This window comes from Salvia miltiorrhiza, chromosome 8 (assembly GCF_028751815.1).
Source record: "Salvia miltiorrhiza cultivar Shanhuang (shh) chromosome 8, IMPLAD_Smil_shh, whole genome shotgun sequence".
Taxonomy (NCBI): Eukaryota; Viridiplantae; Streptophyta; class Magnoliopsida; order Lamiales; family Lamiaceae; genus Salvia; species Salvia miltiorrhiza.
This window is the reverse complement of record NC_080394.1, coordinates 22,459,778-22,473,867: the sequence shown is the minus strand read 5'-3', so window position 1 is coordinate 22,473,867 and position 14,090 is coordinate 22,459,778. Positions and strand designations below refer to the sequence as shown.

Here is a 14,090-nt window from a genome sequence, read left to right as displayed (position 1 = left end):
TAAGTACTCCGTATGTTGGAGCATGGCAAATATTAGTGATTATTTTTTCTTTATAATATTATTTTCCTTATAAAATATGACCAACATTAAAACTAAAACGTCTTTTAAAATATAAAACTGTATGACTAAGGAGGATTGACCAAGGCATGGAGTCAGATCTCTATCAAAGCTCTTTGGCGAGCTCACTGTTTAAGTTTCAGATTCAAACCTATTCAATGAAGCTAACATATTTAACGACTTAAGTCCTAAAAAACAGAAATACATTTATTAGAAGAAGTGCATTTGGTTTTAAAAAGAACGTAGAAGAAAAATGAATTATCTAATAAGTATAATTCTGACGGCAGAGTATTTGATTGGCCCAATACAAACATATTTGACTAGTCAGGCTGCTACAGAAATTGAATTTTGACCTAATATCTAGGAAATTTTAACTACCCTATTTAAGGTGTTTCTGCCTTGGTTTTTTTTTTTTTTTTTTCACTTGTATTTAAAGTGGACTTAGCTAGGCTTTAAATAAACTGGACACCAAAATTTTGTTTTGAGCTTTTCTTTTTATTTTATTTTTCAATTTTGAATGATACTGAGCCCGCATCCCACGTTATAGTTGAACTTTGTATCGCTATTTTATCAAAGTGTTAATTCCTACAAAATCACAATCTTTGTGTCAATAAATTTAACTCCTTTTCTATTAAGATCTGATTATTTTTATATTCGCTTCATCTTTCTAATATTGTTTTAATAAATTATAGATACTTTATTTGTTCCAATTCAATAGGTCATATATATTTTCTTATTTGAACGTTCCATTTTAATAGGCTATTTCTTAAAATGAAAAATTAACAAAATAAATATCTCTACTTAACCCATTATTTACATGAAATGTCATTGTATATCACACATAATTATCTCTTTTTTATTTTTCTTTTCCACTTTTTGGACAAATATATTCTCAAAAAAAGTTATTTTCTCTTTCCTATTTTATTATAAATTATTTATTTCTTAATATTTGTGTTCAATTTCTGTGGTTTATTGAATTGGGACGGAAGGATTAAATAAAGAGTAATGCTAAACAGCCACATTGTGGCTGCCCACAATTTACTTAAGTAGAAAATAATTTAATTTATTTAACTTATTTTTTAAAATAAAAATAAGATTTAGTTATTTTATCACATTCTCTACATTATAGTAATTTTTTGCAATTTTTTTGATAACTTTTTTATTTTTATTAAAAAATAAATAAAAAATGCAAAAAATATTTAGAAAAATAAGTACAATGTAGAGAATATAATAAAATAACTAAATCTTATTTTTATTTAAAAAAATAAATTAAATAACTCAAGATTATCCTTATTATATTAGTGTGTGGGTGCCCACAATGTGGCTGCATAGATTTATTGTTAAATAAAAAAGGAATAATATGGTTTTCAAGTCTTAAGTGGGCCACACAATTATTATCCGATAATTGAATCATACAAATCAAATTCTGTCGTTCTCTGGTAATATGATTACAAAATATAAAGAGCTTACTATTTTCACTCATGTTGTTCACAGAATTTCATAATATTGTCATGCACGTGGGCCGTCTAAAACCATATAGAAAAATCGAATCCATATTATTAATAGTAACTTTTTTTTTGAAAGGGAATATATACACACTGGTTTGATTTCACATTTTAATAAGAAAATATTATTACCCCTAAAAAAATAAGAAAATATTATCACAATCGTCTCACTGTTATCCTAGGTTATTAAATAAGATTAGAATAGCCCTTCATGCAATACACAATAATATAGTTTGATGGTCTCAAAACATGCAAGTATCTATTTTTAGGTGTATGGGGGCAGTATGGCTAAAACCTTTTCAGTTAATTAAGACTCTTATTGATTCGGTTCCTAGGCCTCTGGTAATAAGCTTCTGATTCTTCAAAAGATATTATCGCATATCACTGAAGCTTCATTACCAGAGTAATAGCCAGGATGAAACACTCTTCCTACTCATAGTTAGAAAAAAAAGACTATTACATGATTCTAGTGCAATGGAATTTGGTGGTTATTGAAAGCTCGTTGATTAAAACAAAGGTTTATCTTGAAATTGTAAAGGCTTTGTGTATTAGTCAGTGTGTTGGAAATATGGTTTTGAATAAACATTTGGTGATAGTAATCATTTTTATTAAATATATATGATTTGACTCAAATAATTATTGAATGTTAATCTACGTCGTGAGTTGGTATACTTGAAGTCTCAAAACCGATTTCTAGTGAATGAGATATTGTATGCCGAAGGTTGGATGTTGGAGTAGGAGAGTAACATTTCAAGTTGAAAATGCCACTTGTCTCTCATTGTAAAAAGAGAGAAGTTTTGCATTTAAGTTGTTAAGTGCGTGTGCTTAATAACTTGTGGGCTTGGAGAGAGGGCTTGCCCTCGCGCCCGCCGCCGCCGCCGACGATTGTTCGATCGGTCGGACGGACGGACGCCTCCGTCGTTGGATGGGCGGGTCGGGTTTGGGCCATGACCAAGGACTTGGATCTCGACAATTGGTGTTTGGGTCCACTATAAAAGTAGTATTAATAATAGTAATAATTAATTATATTGTGGGTGGAGAGATGGTTCCACCATGTGATAGAATAAGTAAATAAGTTAATTTATAGAGGATAATCTATTGTGGGTAGTGTCCATAAATAGAATATGATAATTTTTTGTTAACACCAAAAAAAAAAATTTAGGATTATTTTTAGAGGACAAGTGAAATAAATTTTAATAAATAATTTTTTTGTCGCCTATAAGATTCGAACCCTGAACTAAGAATTTACTACCGTAGATCTTCACAATCTAAATTTAAATAATTTTTATTTAATCCGTCCCATTACAAATGTCCCATTACTTTTGGACACATAAATTAAGTAATGTGTATAAAATAAATAAAGTAGGTTGATGAAAATTATTTAAATATTAAATATAGAGAGAAAATATATTACCAAAAAAGAAATGAGACATTTGTAATGAGATATCTCATTATGAAAAGTGAGACATTATAATGGAACGGAGGGAGTATAATAAATAACCTAAAACCATTAAACCAAACCAATCAAAAAGCCCTAAATCAAATGTCATTGTTCTTTTTGCTATTTCTGTCGTGCGAGACCTTCAATTCGTTGACTCAACCAGAAGCTGACTTCTTCAAGGTATCTCTATTTTTTTTTTTACCTTTCTATTTCATCAACCCAATCTTTCTACTCCATCAATCCATGAAGAAGTGGGGCTTAAAAATAATACTTCAAATATTGATAAGGTGCATGCGTTTGGAACGAAATACAAACAGTGATGGATCTAGAATTTTTTTTATTGTGGGAGTACAAAATATAAATATATTATAAATATAAAATACGTTAAAAAAATATTACATAATAATTCAAATCTATTAGAATTAAAATTTACTAATTTTCATTGACTGAATACAATCAAATTATTAATTATTCATTTATCTCTCATCCGACCGTGTAGACGATTTTTTATGATATTCATGACAGAAAACACTCTTTCAAATTAAGTATATATTTATTGAAGATTAAAAATTTAAAGATTTACTTATTTATTATATATTTTAATTATATATATATATATATATATATATATATATATATGGTGTGGTTCTAGAGAGAATTACATTATTTGTGAGAACCGGAGAACCATCAAATCTAATGCATTCACTGTAAAAATTAATGCATTCGCTGTTAAAATTAATGCACTCAAAAAAATAAAAAAATTTGCTCCCTTCAGGATTCGAACCCAGGATCTGCATTCATCCAACAAGATGATGCATCCACCGTAGATCTTGATGATCGAATGGTTGAAAATGGTTCTCCGTTCTTTTTTTATTTATGGTTCTTTCTTGAACCTCTCCCTATATATATATATATATATATATATATATATATATATATATATAATTAGTAAAAATATAAAAATTTGAGGTAGATCCATTTCTAAATACAAATATGCATTTTTACTGTTCAAAACCTTATCTAAAACACGCTATATGTGTAATGTAGGTTTTGCAAATGGTTTATTGTCCAACATTTTCTCATCTTTTTATCTATAGTAAATATATGATATAAAAATAAGAAGAAGATATTCTCTTTGTTTCATTGTTAATGACATGTATACAATTTTGGGGTGTCTCAAGTTAAATGACTCATTTTTATTTTTTGTAATAATTTTACATTACAAATCACATGGGCCCACATACTTTTACACATTTTTACACTATAAATTACATGAGCCCATATACTTCATACACTTTTACATTACAATCTTATTTTCTTTAATTTTTATATCGAAAAGGTATGTACCATAAATAATAGGAAGATGAGAGTAATATTTTCTCATATTTTATTATCCATTATTTTTTAATAAAAATTTTACAATCAAAAGAACGCTAATATAAAAGTATGCTATAATTGCAAGATTGCCCATAATTTGTGAGAATAGCTGACTTGTAGTGCAAGTTGAATATTTTTCTTATACCTTTTTCTTTTCTTTTTCTTATATTTGAAGTTCCCGTTTCTCTTGAGATGATATATAATGTGTTAATAGGCAAAAGTGCCCCATTCCTTATTCATATTTTGAAAAATGCCCACCCTTATCATGCAAAGCTACCCATGCCCTAAATTACTAATTAACCCTTAAGTGGGTCAACATCAAATGTAATGATTTCGGTTCTCTTACACAATCTTACACATTTTTGAGTTTCAATGCATTTCTTTACAATAATGACCGAAATGATTTCAATCTGTGCATGCAATGATTTTGTAAGTCACTGTATATATATATATATAGTGTTCATATCTTTAAATTGTAAATATATCGACCGGACACTAATTAACACTTAAACAATATATTAAATTAAATTCAGCAAAATAGTAAAAATTAATATAAAGATATAAATAGATAGAATACAAACTTTTATGTCGATATATCATCGATCCGGCCGGTAAAATGGCCAGAGAAATGTATCCGACCGGGTACATTTCAATTTACAAATGACCCGGCCGGATACATTTTTCCTTGACAATTACCGGCCGGATCGATGATATTTAGGCATAAAATATTCTATTTTATTCAATTTCATAAAAAAAAAAAAAAATCAAGACGCTAATAATATATATCCATGCGTATCTATCTTAAATTTTTTATTTTTTTCCCTTTAATATCTTAATTTCAATACATATATTCTTTGAAATTATTTGTATATATATATATATATTTATATATATATATTGTGTTATTCTTGAATGTTGATATATAGTACTATATAACACTATATATATCGTGTAAATCAATTGATATCTTTAAATTTAAAATATACTCAATATCCGTCCCAAATAAATGCATGCTTGTTACCCAAAAAAATCATGCATGTTACCGATACATAAAGGTAAAAATATCTTTCTTCAAAATTTGATTCCCTTTTGATAGACATAAAGCCGATACAATCGGCTTCTTCACTTTTACCTACTTACTTTAAAATACTAGGGTTTTTTTACTCCACCACACACCTCTATCGGCTTCTTCACTTTTACCCACCGAGAGAGAGAGTTCAAAAGATTGAAGCACAGAGAGTTCAAAAGATTGAAGCACACTCGGACTCATCCATGGCATCTTCTTCACAGGTATTTATTTTTAATTTTCATGAAATTGAATAGAATAATGTATGCTAAAACACGATCGGTCCGGCCGGTGAAGTGGCCGGATAAATCGATCCGGCCGAGAACATTATTTAAATGAAACATACGGCCGGATCGATTTATCCGGCCACTTCACCAGCCGGACCGATCGTGTTTTAGCATAAATTATTCCATTTTAATTAGTTGTATGTTTATATTAATCAGTTAGTAATTTACTGAATTTAATTTAATTATATTTGGTTAAGTAATTAGTATTGCGAGTTTTGCTGGGTATTACTGAATTTGTTTCAATCTGAAATATTTGTTTAAGTAATTATAATTGCATTGTGTATGTGGGCTTTGTGCGATTTGATAAATTAAAGTATTTTATGCCGATAGAACAACTACCCGGCCGGCACTATGCCCGGAATAATGAGTCCGGCCGGGACAGTTTCAATCTGAAATGTACCCGGCCGGATTCATTTTCCCGGACACTTCGCCGGCCGGATAGTTGTTATTTAGGTATAAAATACTTTTTTCCATGTATCTGTATGTTTACGTTAATTATTACTATTTTACTGAATTTAATTTAATTATAATTGTTGAATTATTAATTAATGAAACTGTTATTTTTTGGTATTAATTAAATTGCCGTTTTTTAATATTTTACTGAATTTAATTAAATTGCTTGGTATTAATTGCAGTTTAATATTTTACTGAATTTTTACTGAATTTAATATTAAATTGCTGAATTACTAATTTTACTGAATTTAATATTAAATTGCTGAATTTTACTGAATTTAATTGCAGTTTAATATTACTGAATTACTATTTTAATATTTTACTGAATTTGACTATTTTTCTCGAATTTTAGTATTTTACTGAATTATTGAATTTTAATATTTTGCGGAATTTAATTGCAGTTTAATATTACTGAATTTTACTGAATTTAGTATTAAATTGCAGTTTAATTAAATTGGTTGGTATTGATTAAATTGTAGTTATTTAATTATGCCTATTTGTATTATTTTTTAATTTTTTTTACTGAATTTAATATGGTATTCATTTTGTAAATGAATAGGCGAATGTCCCATATCTTCGTCGCGACACTATAGACCAGACGGAGGTTGCTATCAGCACCTACTATAGGGATTCACATTTTCCGGATCTGGTTGAAACTTTAAATGTGGTCGGCGAACAGTGCAATTCAGATTTATTGGGAAGATTTAGAGCATCATGTTTTGGGCATTTCACTGATTGGAGGCCCGGCGCGAAGAGCAATAAAGCATTACACCAGATTGTATCGAGGCAGATTGTGTCAGAAGAAAATGAGATGTGTTTCTTTCTGTGCGGAGCACGAGTCAGATTTTCCCCTGCGGACTACGCATTAGTGACTGGGCTCAATTTCGGGGGATCGAGGTTCGATGCGACATTACAGCACGACTGCAGTCGCGTGGAGGCATACCGACGATTCTGCGGTGCGCGAAGCATGACCATACAGTCGCTCATCAAACGCGTGTGCGATTTGGATCGTCGAGTGGATGATGAGGATGGGAGCCTGTACCTTCGTGCTGTCCTCGTGTGTGTGGCTCACACCCTTGTTCTTGGGTTGGATGCGCGGGTACAGCCGTGGCTTTGGGTGTTGGTGGATGATCTGGCTGCATTTGATAGATTCCCCTGGGGCGCGTATTCGTATAAGATGTTATGCCATTATACGAGAGAGACAGGAAAGGGCGAGAAGTATCACTTCTACGGTCCTTCGTGGGCTTTATATGTCTGGGCATTGGAGCGCGTCCCGGGCTTCGGACACATGGTCGCAGCATCTAGCGGTGATCCGACAGCGCACCCTCGGTGTTTGAGATGGACTTTCAGGGGTAAGCCGAAGCTTCACGGTCTGCGCGATCTATTCGAGGGACAGGTAATCAGTTATTTAAGATTATCCTCCACACCGTTACTGGTTTTACTTAGGTTCTAATATATTATCTTTGTTGCTTTCTAGGGTGGTGTCATGCCCCTGGACCCCGATGATGACGATCTGTCGAGTCACTACTTCATATCAGCGCTGACACCGGGCGAACTCTCGGTGAGCTTCAGGCCCCCCGACAACCCATTAGCTCGGGGTGTCCAATTTCCACAGGGCACCGGAGCCCGTGTTGTGGAGGAGCGCGGGGACGAGGAGGATGTACCTAGACAGCCTCGTACGATTCGCAGTCACAGTGTCCGGGGCCCTGTGAGGGATGCTCGACAGCACGAGCCGGCTCGTCATTCAGTAGATCCGGGCTCGCGCCCTGTGAGGGATGCTCGACCCCACGAGCCGGCTCGTCATTCAGTAGATCCGGGCAAGCGCCCAGCGCCGCATACTTCTTCATCGTCGAGCGGATCTCGGACTGTATCCAGTCCCAGCGAGGGTGAGGTGGATCGTAAGTGGGTGAAGAAGACGATCCGTCAGGAGATTAAGAAGGCCTTCGGCAAATTCGTGGAGAAACTGAAGAGCAAGGGTAAAAAGGATAGGTGCAAGAAGAGCAAACATTTCCGAGTGCCCGACTCCCCTGATGATGATGACCAGCGACGGTCCCCTGATCCTCCACAGCCACGGTCTCCTCCACAGCCACGGTCTCCTCCTTCGAATGTTGCACTGGATTCACCTCCATACCCGGAAGATTGAGGGAGATCGAACGAAGGAACATACACTCCTCCACTGTAATCGTCTTCAACAACATAAATCTCAGGAAAATGTGGCTGCGACGCCAGCAACTGAAGCAAATCATTGTCATCGGCAAGAATATTTTTACTGTATACCCTGCCATTTAATCTCTTCGTCAAATAATACAAGCTGTAATTAGTGCTCAATGAATTCTCCATCATCAGGTAATTTATCATGTACACCGTACTGGCCATTGTGTCTCCGAAAATATGCAAATTCTTAGAAGAGCCGCCGATGTACTCATAACCATTGAAGGCACCTCCATAATTAACCACAAAGTATCTCCCATATTCATTCATCTACAGAAAAAATAATAAATAAATAAATATATGATGTAAATGGAATACAATGTTAAAATACAACATATAACATGTTAATACACTCGAAAAACATCTATCCGCCCGGGGAAGTAGCCGAGGAAATGTGTCCGGCCGTGTATTACATGATATACAATTACACACGGCCGGACACATTTTCAAGGACACTTGTCCGGGCGGATACATAATTTTCGAGCATAATAACATGAGTTATGTAGCAATATATATGTATAGAACTAAAATGCAACTAATAATTACTAATTAATACTTTAAAACATGATAGAATTTGCTCTAATTCACATGTATTTCCTTCAAACGTGGCTTTAAATCATAGTATGCTATAATATGCTAATAATTCACATAAGCATATAGGATCAAACAAAACATTGAAAATAAACAATAACCAACTTAAATTACATTTCAAACGTAAAATGACATACCTTTAAACGTTCGGATGAGAGAATTCACAAATAATAGCTTCACCACTTGGAAAATATTAGAATTTCTAATGAGTTTGAGTGTTTTTTCACTTTGAGTGTTCGGATGAGAGGATGAGAGAATGAGAGAATTCACTCATATATAAACAAAGATTCCTTCATTTCAGGTGAATTTCAATGAAATTAGAGTGTTTAACATGAATACTTTACTGACAAAGCTATTTCACATCATATTTGTCGTTTATCATCAATTTAAAAAAAAAAAAATTATGTCCCTTAATTGAAGGCTAATTAATCGATGGAATATAAATACAAAAAATTAACACAATCCATATTAGCACTCAAAACACACATAGGAACCAAAAAAACATCTATCCGACCGGAACATATATGTGTCCGCCCGGTGAAAACTTGTGTCCGGTCGGACACTTGTTTTTCCCGGTCGGACGCTTGTTTTTTTTTTCCAATGTGTGTTTTGAGTGCTAATATCGATTGTGTTAATTTTTAGTATTTATTTTCCATTGATTAATTAGCCTACGATTTACTTGTAAAACCTTCGATTTTAATTCAAAAATAAATAAATATTAACTTCTCTGTCAGTATTTCACATGTTCCAACACATATTTGACCGATTTCAATGTTTAAATTGTTGAATTGATGTTTTTCTTACACTTTAACAACTTTTGTCATAGATGTGTAAGTACTTTTGCTGAAAACAATGCACATCCATCACATTCAAAGGGCATTTTCGGTTCTTCACTTATTTAGGGCATGTAGTGCTTTGCATGATAAGGGTGGGCATTTTTCAAATTATTCATAAGAGAAAGGGCACTTTAAATTTTGCCTCTATAATTATCTTCTCACAGATTTATAAGAAAAAAAAGTTAGAAAGAATAAAATGCTAAATTTGATCACAATATATACTGGTAAATATATAATACTCCATATTTATTGTCTAAAGAGCACAAGCTAGAAACCCTATAATTTGATAGCTAAGCATCAAACTTGACTACCATAAATAGGCAATTAGGGATAGGGCAGATGAGCCAAAAGCCAGTGCAGATACACAAAAGAAAGGGAAATATCCCACAAATATTAACTCCCACCCACCCACCCACCCACCCACCCACCCCCCAAGATTATTACAAACATGAAAAATCCAAATTAAAAAATAAAATAAAAAGAATTAAAAGGAAAGGTCATGTCACGACACTAGACAACTCGCTCTCAAATCTCTGCACTCTGAAATCTGTAAGATAGTCATAGTGATTATACTTATACCTTCTTCCCACCCCACCCCCCACCCCCCTTCTGCATTACAATAATTCAATTTTCACTACCTTCCTTCTTCCGTTTTCAGGGTGATACATACACCTATACATACACACACGACCCACACTACACTGTGAGTGAGTGAGATTTTATTTTGCTATAAGTTCCACTCTCTTAGCAAAATTTTATTTCACTTTTCTGCTTTTCTCCCCCATTCCCATAGCCTCTGGCGTTGGGGGAATTTCCTCCGCCTTCACCTCTCTCTCTCTCTCTCTCACCTCTTCTCTCTCTCTATATATATAGCAATGTATATATTTGTTAAATCTGTCTGTCTCTCTCTCTCCTCTCTCTCCTCATGAGATACGGGTTCTTCCTTCTCTTCCGCAGCACCATCTTTATATGCACTTCATTTCAAGATTGCACCTCAAAGAAAGGCCTTTTTTGCATGATTCTCGAAACCCATTAAAAAGATTATCATCATTATCATCATCATCATCATCATCATTTCATTACCCAGCCGCCCACACATAAAGTTGAACTACTACTATTAATCCAGCAAACTCTCAGAGTCTCTTTCTCTCTCTCTCTCTAGAATTTGAGGGATAAAATCAAGATCTGAAGCTGATTTTGATCTGTTTTGTCAAAGTGCACAGCAGCCAAAGAGGGGAAAAAACGAAAAGAAAAGAAAAGTGATATTTGACCGCAGAAACCGAGGCACGTTAGATTTGTCTAAGGGAAAGAAGAAGAAGAAGAAAAAGAGAGTTTTTAACAACTTTTATTCTGCCTAGGTATATCCCATTTTTCTCATCATATAAATTCCCTCCTTTTCTCTTGCTGCGTTTTCACACACCACACGCACTACACACACATATATATATATATATATTATTGTGTGTGTGACACAAATATAATACTATCCCAGTAGACGAAACAACTGGCTTTCTCAAAAGTCTCATTTTCATACAGGTAATTGAAGTCACCTCTCTCTCTCTCTCTTGGTTTGTATGTGCGTGTGTGAATATTTTGGCTATTAGTCACTCACTCACATGTGAGAATTGGATGAATTCTAAGCAAGATCTGGTTAAAAAAGACTAACATTGATATCAGTGGCATAACATAATAATAATATATAAGAAAACCAAGAAAGAAAAAAAAAAAAACCTCACTTTCACGAGATCCAATTCCAAAATCTTCCTTTCTTCTTCCACCTTTTTCCATATTTATAAAAAGAACCCTAAAGTACTAGCTTTCTATCTCTTTCTCTCTCAAGAAATAGCATGAAAATCTTGAGTAGGGTTCTGGGGTGGATTTAGAGGAAAACCCATCATACAAAATGAAATCTTTTACACTATCATATATGTATGAGATTTCAACAAGATACAATTCCAAAAAGTTTGGTGTGTTTATTATCATCATTTATATTTTTGTAACAAATCACCAGCCCTGAACGGAGGAAATATACTACTAGAACGCAGTAGGTATAAACATAATTACTTTCCTCTTTCCTCTTTCCTCTCCCTCTCTCTCTCTCTCTCTATATATATATATATATTGTGTGTGTATTGATTGATTAGATAGAATTATGGGGATAAAAAGAATTGACAGATCCTACGAGGCGTAGAAAATATAGGGCAGGTATATCGAAATCCAATTTCCAGATATAGTTTTTTTTCCCCAAAAATTTCTGTGTTGTTTCCATGTTTGATTTCAATCAACTTTATTGATTTTATCTCTATTAAAAGCTGTCAATGATTTGGTGGTCAAGCTAATTTTATGTCTTAAATTTAAAGCTGTCTGTTTCAATCATGGTCTGGAACACCCCAGTGGTAAAAACTGGATTTACATTTCATTCTTTTCTTTTCGTTTCCAAAATATGATGGAATTTTATCATTAGGTTTTTCAAGAATTCATATTGGGACTTCATCTTTTGTCACCCAATTTTTCCCCTCCATTATCATAGATCTTCATTCCGTACATCATGTTGGGACTTCATCTTTTATTAAACTGAAACACCCAATAATTTTTCCCCATTTACTATCATAGATCTTAATTTCTTATCTCAAACTTCTCTTCCACACATGAATTTCTAGAACTCTCTTGTTATTTCTCCAAGAAATCATGTTGGAACTCTGTGTTTTGTTACAGTAATATTAAATAGAACTCCCAATCCCCTTAATTTCTTGAATCCAAGAATTGATATTATCATCTCATCCTGGAAAAATTGGTTATTGAGCAGCAGCAGCAGCAGGTTTGCAATGGCCTCGTCGTCGACGACCTCGCCGTGCGCGGCATGCAAGTTCCTCCGGCGAAAGTGCCTGCCGGAGTGCGTGTTCGCCCCGTACTTCCCGCCGGACCAGCCGCAGAAATTCGCGAACGTGCACAAGGTGTTCGGCGCGAGCAACGTGACGAAACTCCTGAACGAGCTGCAGCCACACCAGCGCGAGGACGCCGTCAATTCCCTGGCCTACGAGGCGGACATGCGGCTGCGTGACCCCGTCTACGGCTGCGTGGGCGTCATCTCCCTCCTCCAGCACCAGCTCCGCCAGCTCCAAATGGACCTCAGCTGTGCTAAATCCGAGCTCTCTAAGTACCAGAACCTAGGCATCTCCGGCCACGGCCTCCTCCATCACCAGGGGATCAACCTCCTAGGCGCCGGCGCCGCCTCCGCCCGCGACCACCACCACTTCCACCACCAGCTCTTCCCCGTCACCAACCAGCAGATGATCAGGGCCTTTGACGGCGCCAGCGGCTACGACGCCAGCAGCCTCCTCGCCATGAATATGTCCGCCAGCATAGGCCAGCTCAGTGGCTTCCCGCAGTCCAGAGCCGCGGGAACGGCGCCGGACGGCCGCCGCACGCCGGTCGAACCGTCTTAATTAGGGTTTCGATACTGTTTTTTCTTTTTCCCCCCTTTTTTTAAGTGCGATTTCATGAGAGGGATATTATTAATATAGAGGTAAAGAAAACCACATGACCTTGTTTTAATTAATTGTTGGTGCGTTTTTGTGTATTTTCTGAACTTTATTGTAATTCTATATTTGTTTTGTGATATCTGTGTCTTGGTTTATATATTATTTATAGTCGTTATAAATATTAGGAAATGTGTATGTTACATTACATTTATTTTTCTTACTTTAATACAATATTGGATTTTCTAATGAATAGTTAAAAATAAATATAAAAGAAATTAAATGAAAATGTACATATGAACGAAATTTGCAAAATATAATATTGAAATTTACTTTTCTTTTAAGATCCGAGATTGACTTGTTGAATGCGTAGTAAATATATAACTTGAATATATGGTTCACAATTTATTGTATACTTGAGTAAAAAATGATTGGGACAATTCGAGGCAATAAAATATATATTAAATAAAAAAAACTAATTGAGTGTATTAATTAATTGAATATATATTATAACCTGTGTAATATATATATTTTTATATATGTGTGTCTGTGTCATTGTGTGTGCACGCGTGGTAAGAACTAACATGAGAACCATTAAAATTGACGTATTTTCTATAAAAATTAATATATTCATTGCTAAATTTTTTGTACAAAAAAAATTACACCATTGAAGATTTGAATCAAAGTGCCGCATTCATCCACTAAAATGATTTATCTACTGTAAATCTTAATGATCAAATGACTGAAAATAAATTAAATCTTCGTTTTTTATTTTATTTAGAGATTA

The 14,090-nt window shown here is 34.2% G+C and overlaps 2 protein-coding genes across 4 annotated transcripts; both read left to right on the top strand.

The window, feature by feature from the left end:
* The first annotated feature begins 5,652 nt into the window (after positions 1 to 5,652).
* LOC130998197 (uncharacterized) lies at positions 5,653 to 8,329 on the top strand. Its single transcript, XM_057923627.1, has 3 exons — positions 5,653 to 5,670; positions 6,746 to 7,582; positions 7,664 to 8,329. Exons 1-3 carry the CDS (start codon positions 5,653 to 5,655, stop codon positions 8,327 to 8,329), a joined length of 1,521 nt encoding a protein of 506 aa, XP_057779610.1.
* A 1,996-nt stretch (positions 8,330 to 10,325) lies between these two features.
* Positions 10,326 to 13,493, top strand: LOC131001886 (protein ASYMMETRIC LEAVES 2). Of its 3 annotated transcripts, none has more exons than XM_057928521.1 (2): positions 10,326 to 11,182; positions 12,634 to 13,493. In XM_057928521.1, exon 2 carries the CDS (start codon positions 12,650 to 12,652, stop codon positions 13,268 to 13,270), a length of 621 nt encoding a protein of 206 aa, XP_057784504.1. In that variant the 5' UTR covers positions 10,326 to 11,182; positions 12,634 to 12,649; the 3' UTR covers positions 13,271 to 13,493. The 3 variants fall into 3 exon arrangements, with proteins under 3 accessions (XP_057784504.1, XP_057784502.1, XP_057784503.1); XM_057928519.1 differs by having other exon boundaries at positions 10,350 to 11,182; positions 12,631 to 13,493; XM_057928520.1 differs by lacking the exon at positions 10,326 to 11,182 and adding an exon at positions 11,237 to 11,872 and having other exon boundaries at positions 12,631 to 13,493.
* Positions 13,494 to 14,090: the final 597 nt, after the last annotated feature.

Coding starts and splice junctions, on each gene's coding strand:
- LOC130998197 (XM_057923627.1), top strand. Junction 7,583..7,663: donor GCGATCTATTCGAGGGACAG/GTAATCAGTTAT, acceptor GTTGCTTTCTAG/GGTGGTGTCATGCCCCTGGA.
- LOC131001886 (XM_057928521.1), top strand. CDS start 12,650: ATGGCCTCGTCGTCGACGACCTCGCCGTGCGCGGCATGCAAGTTCCTC.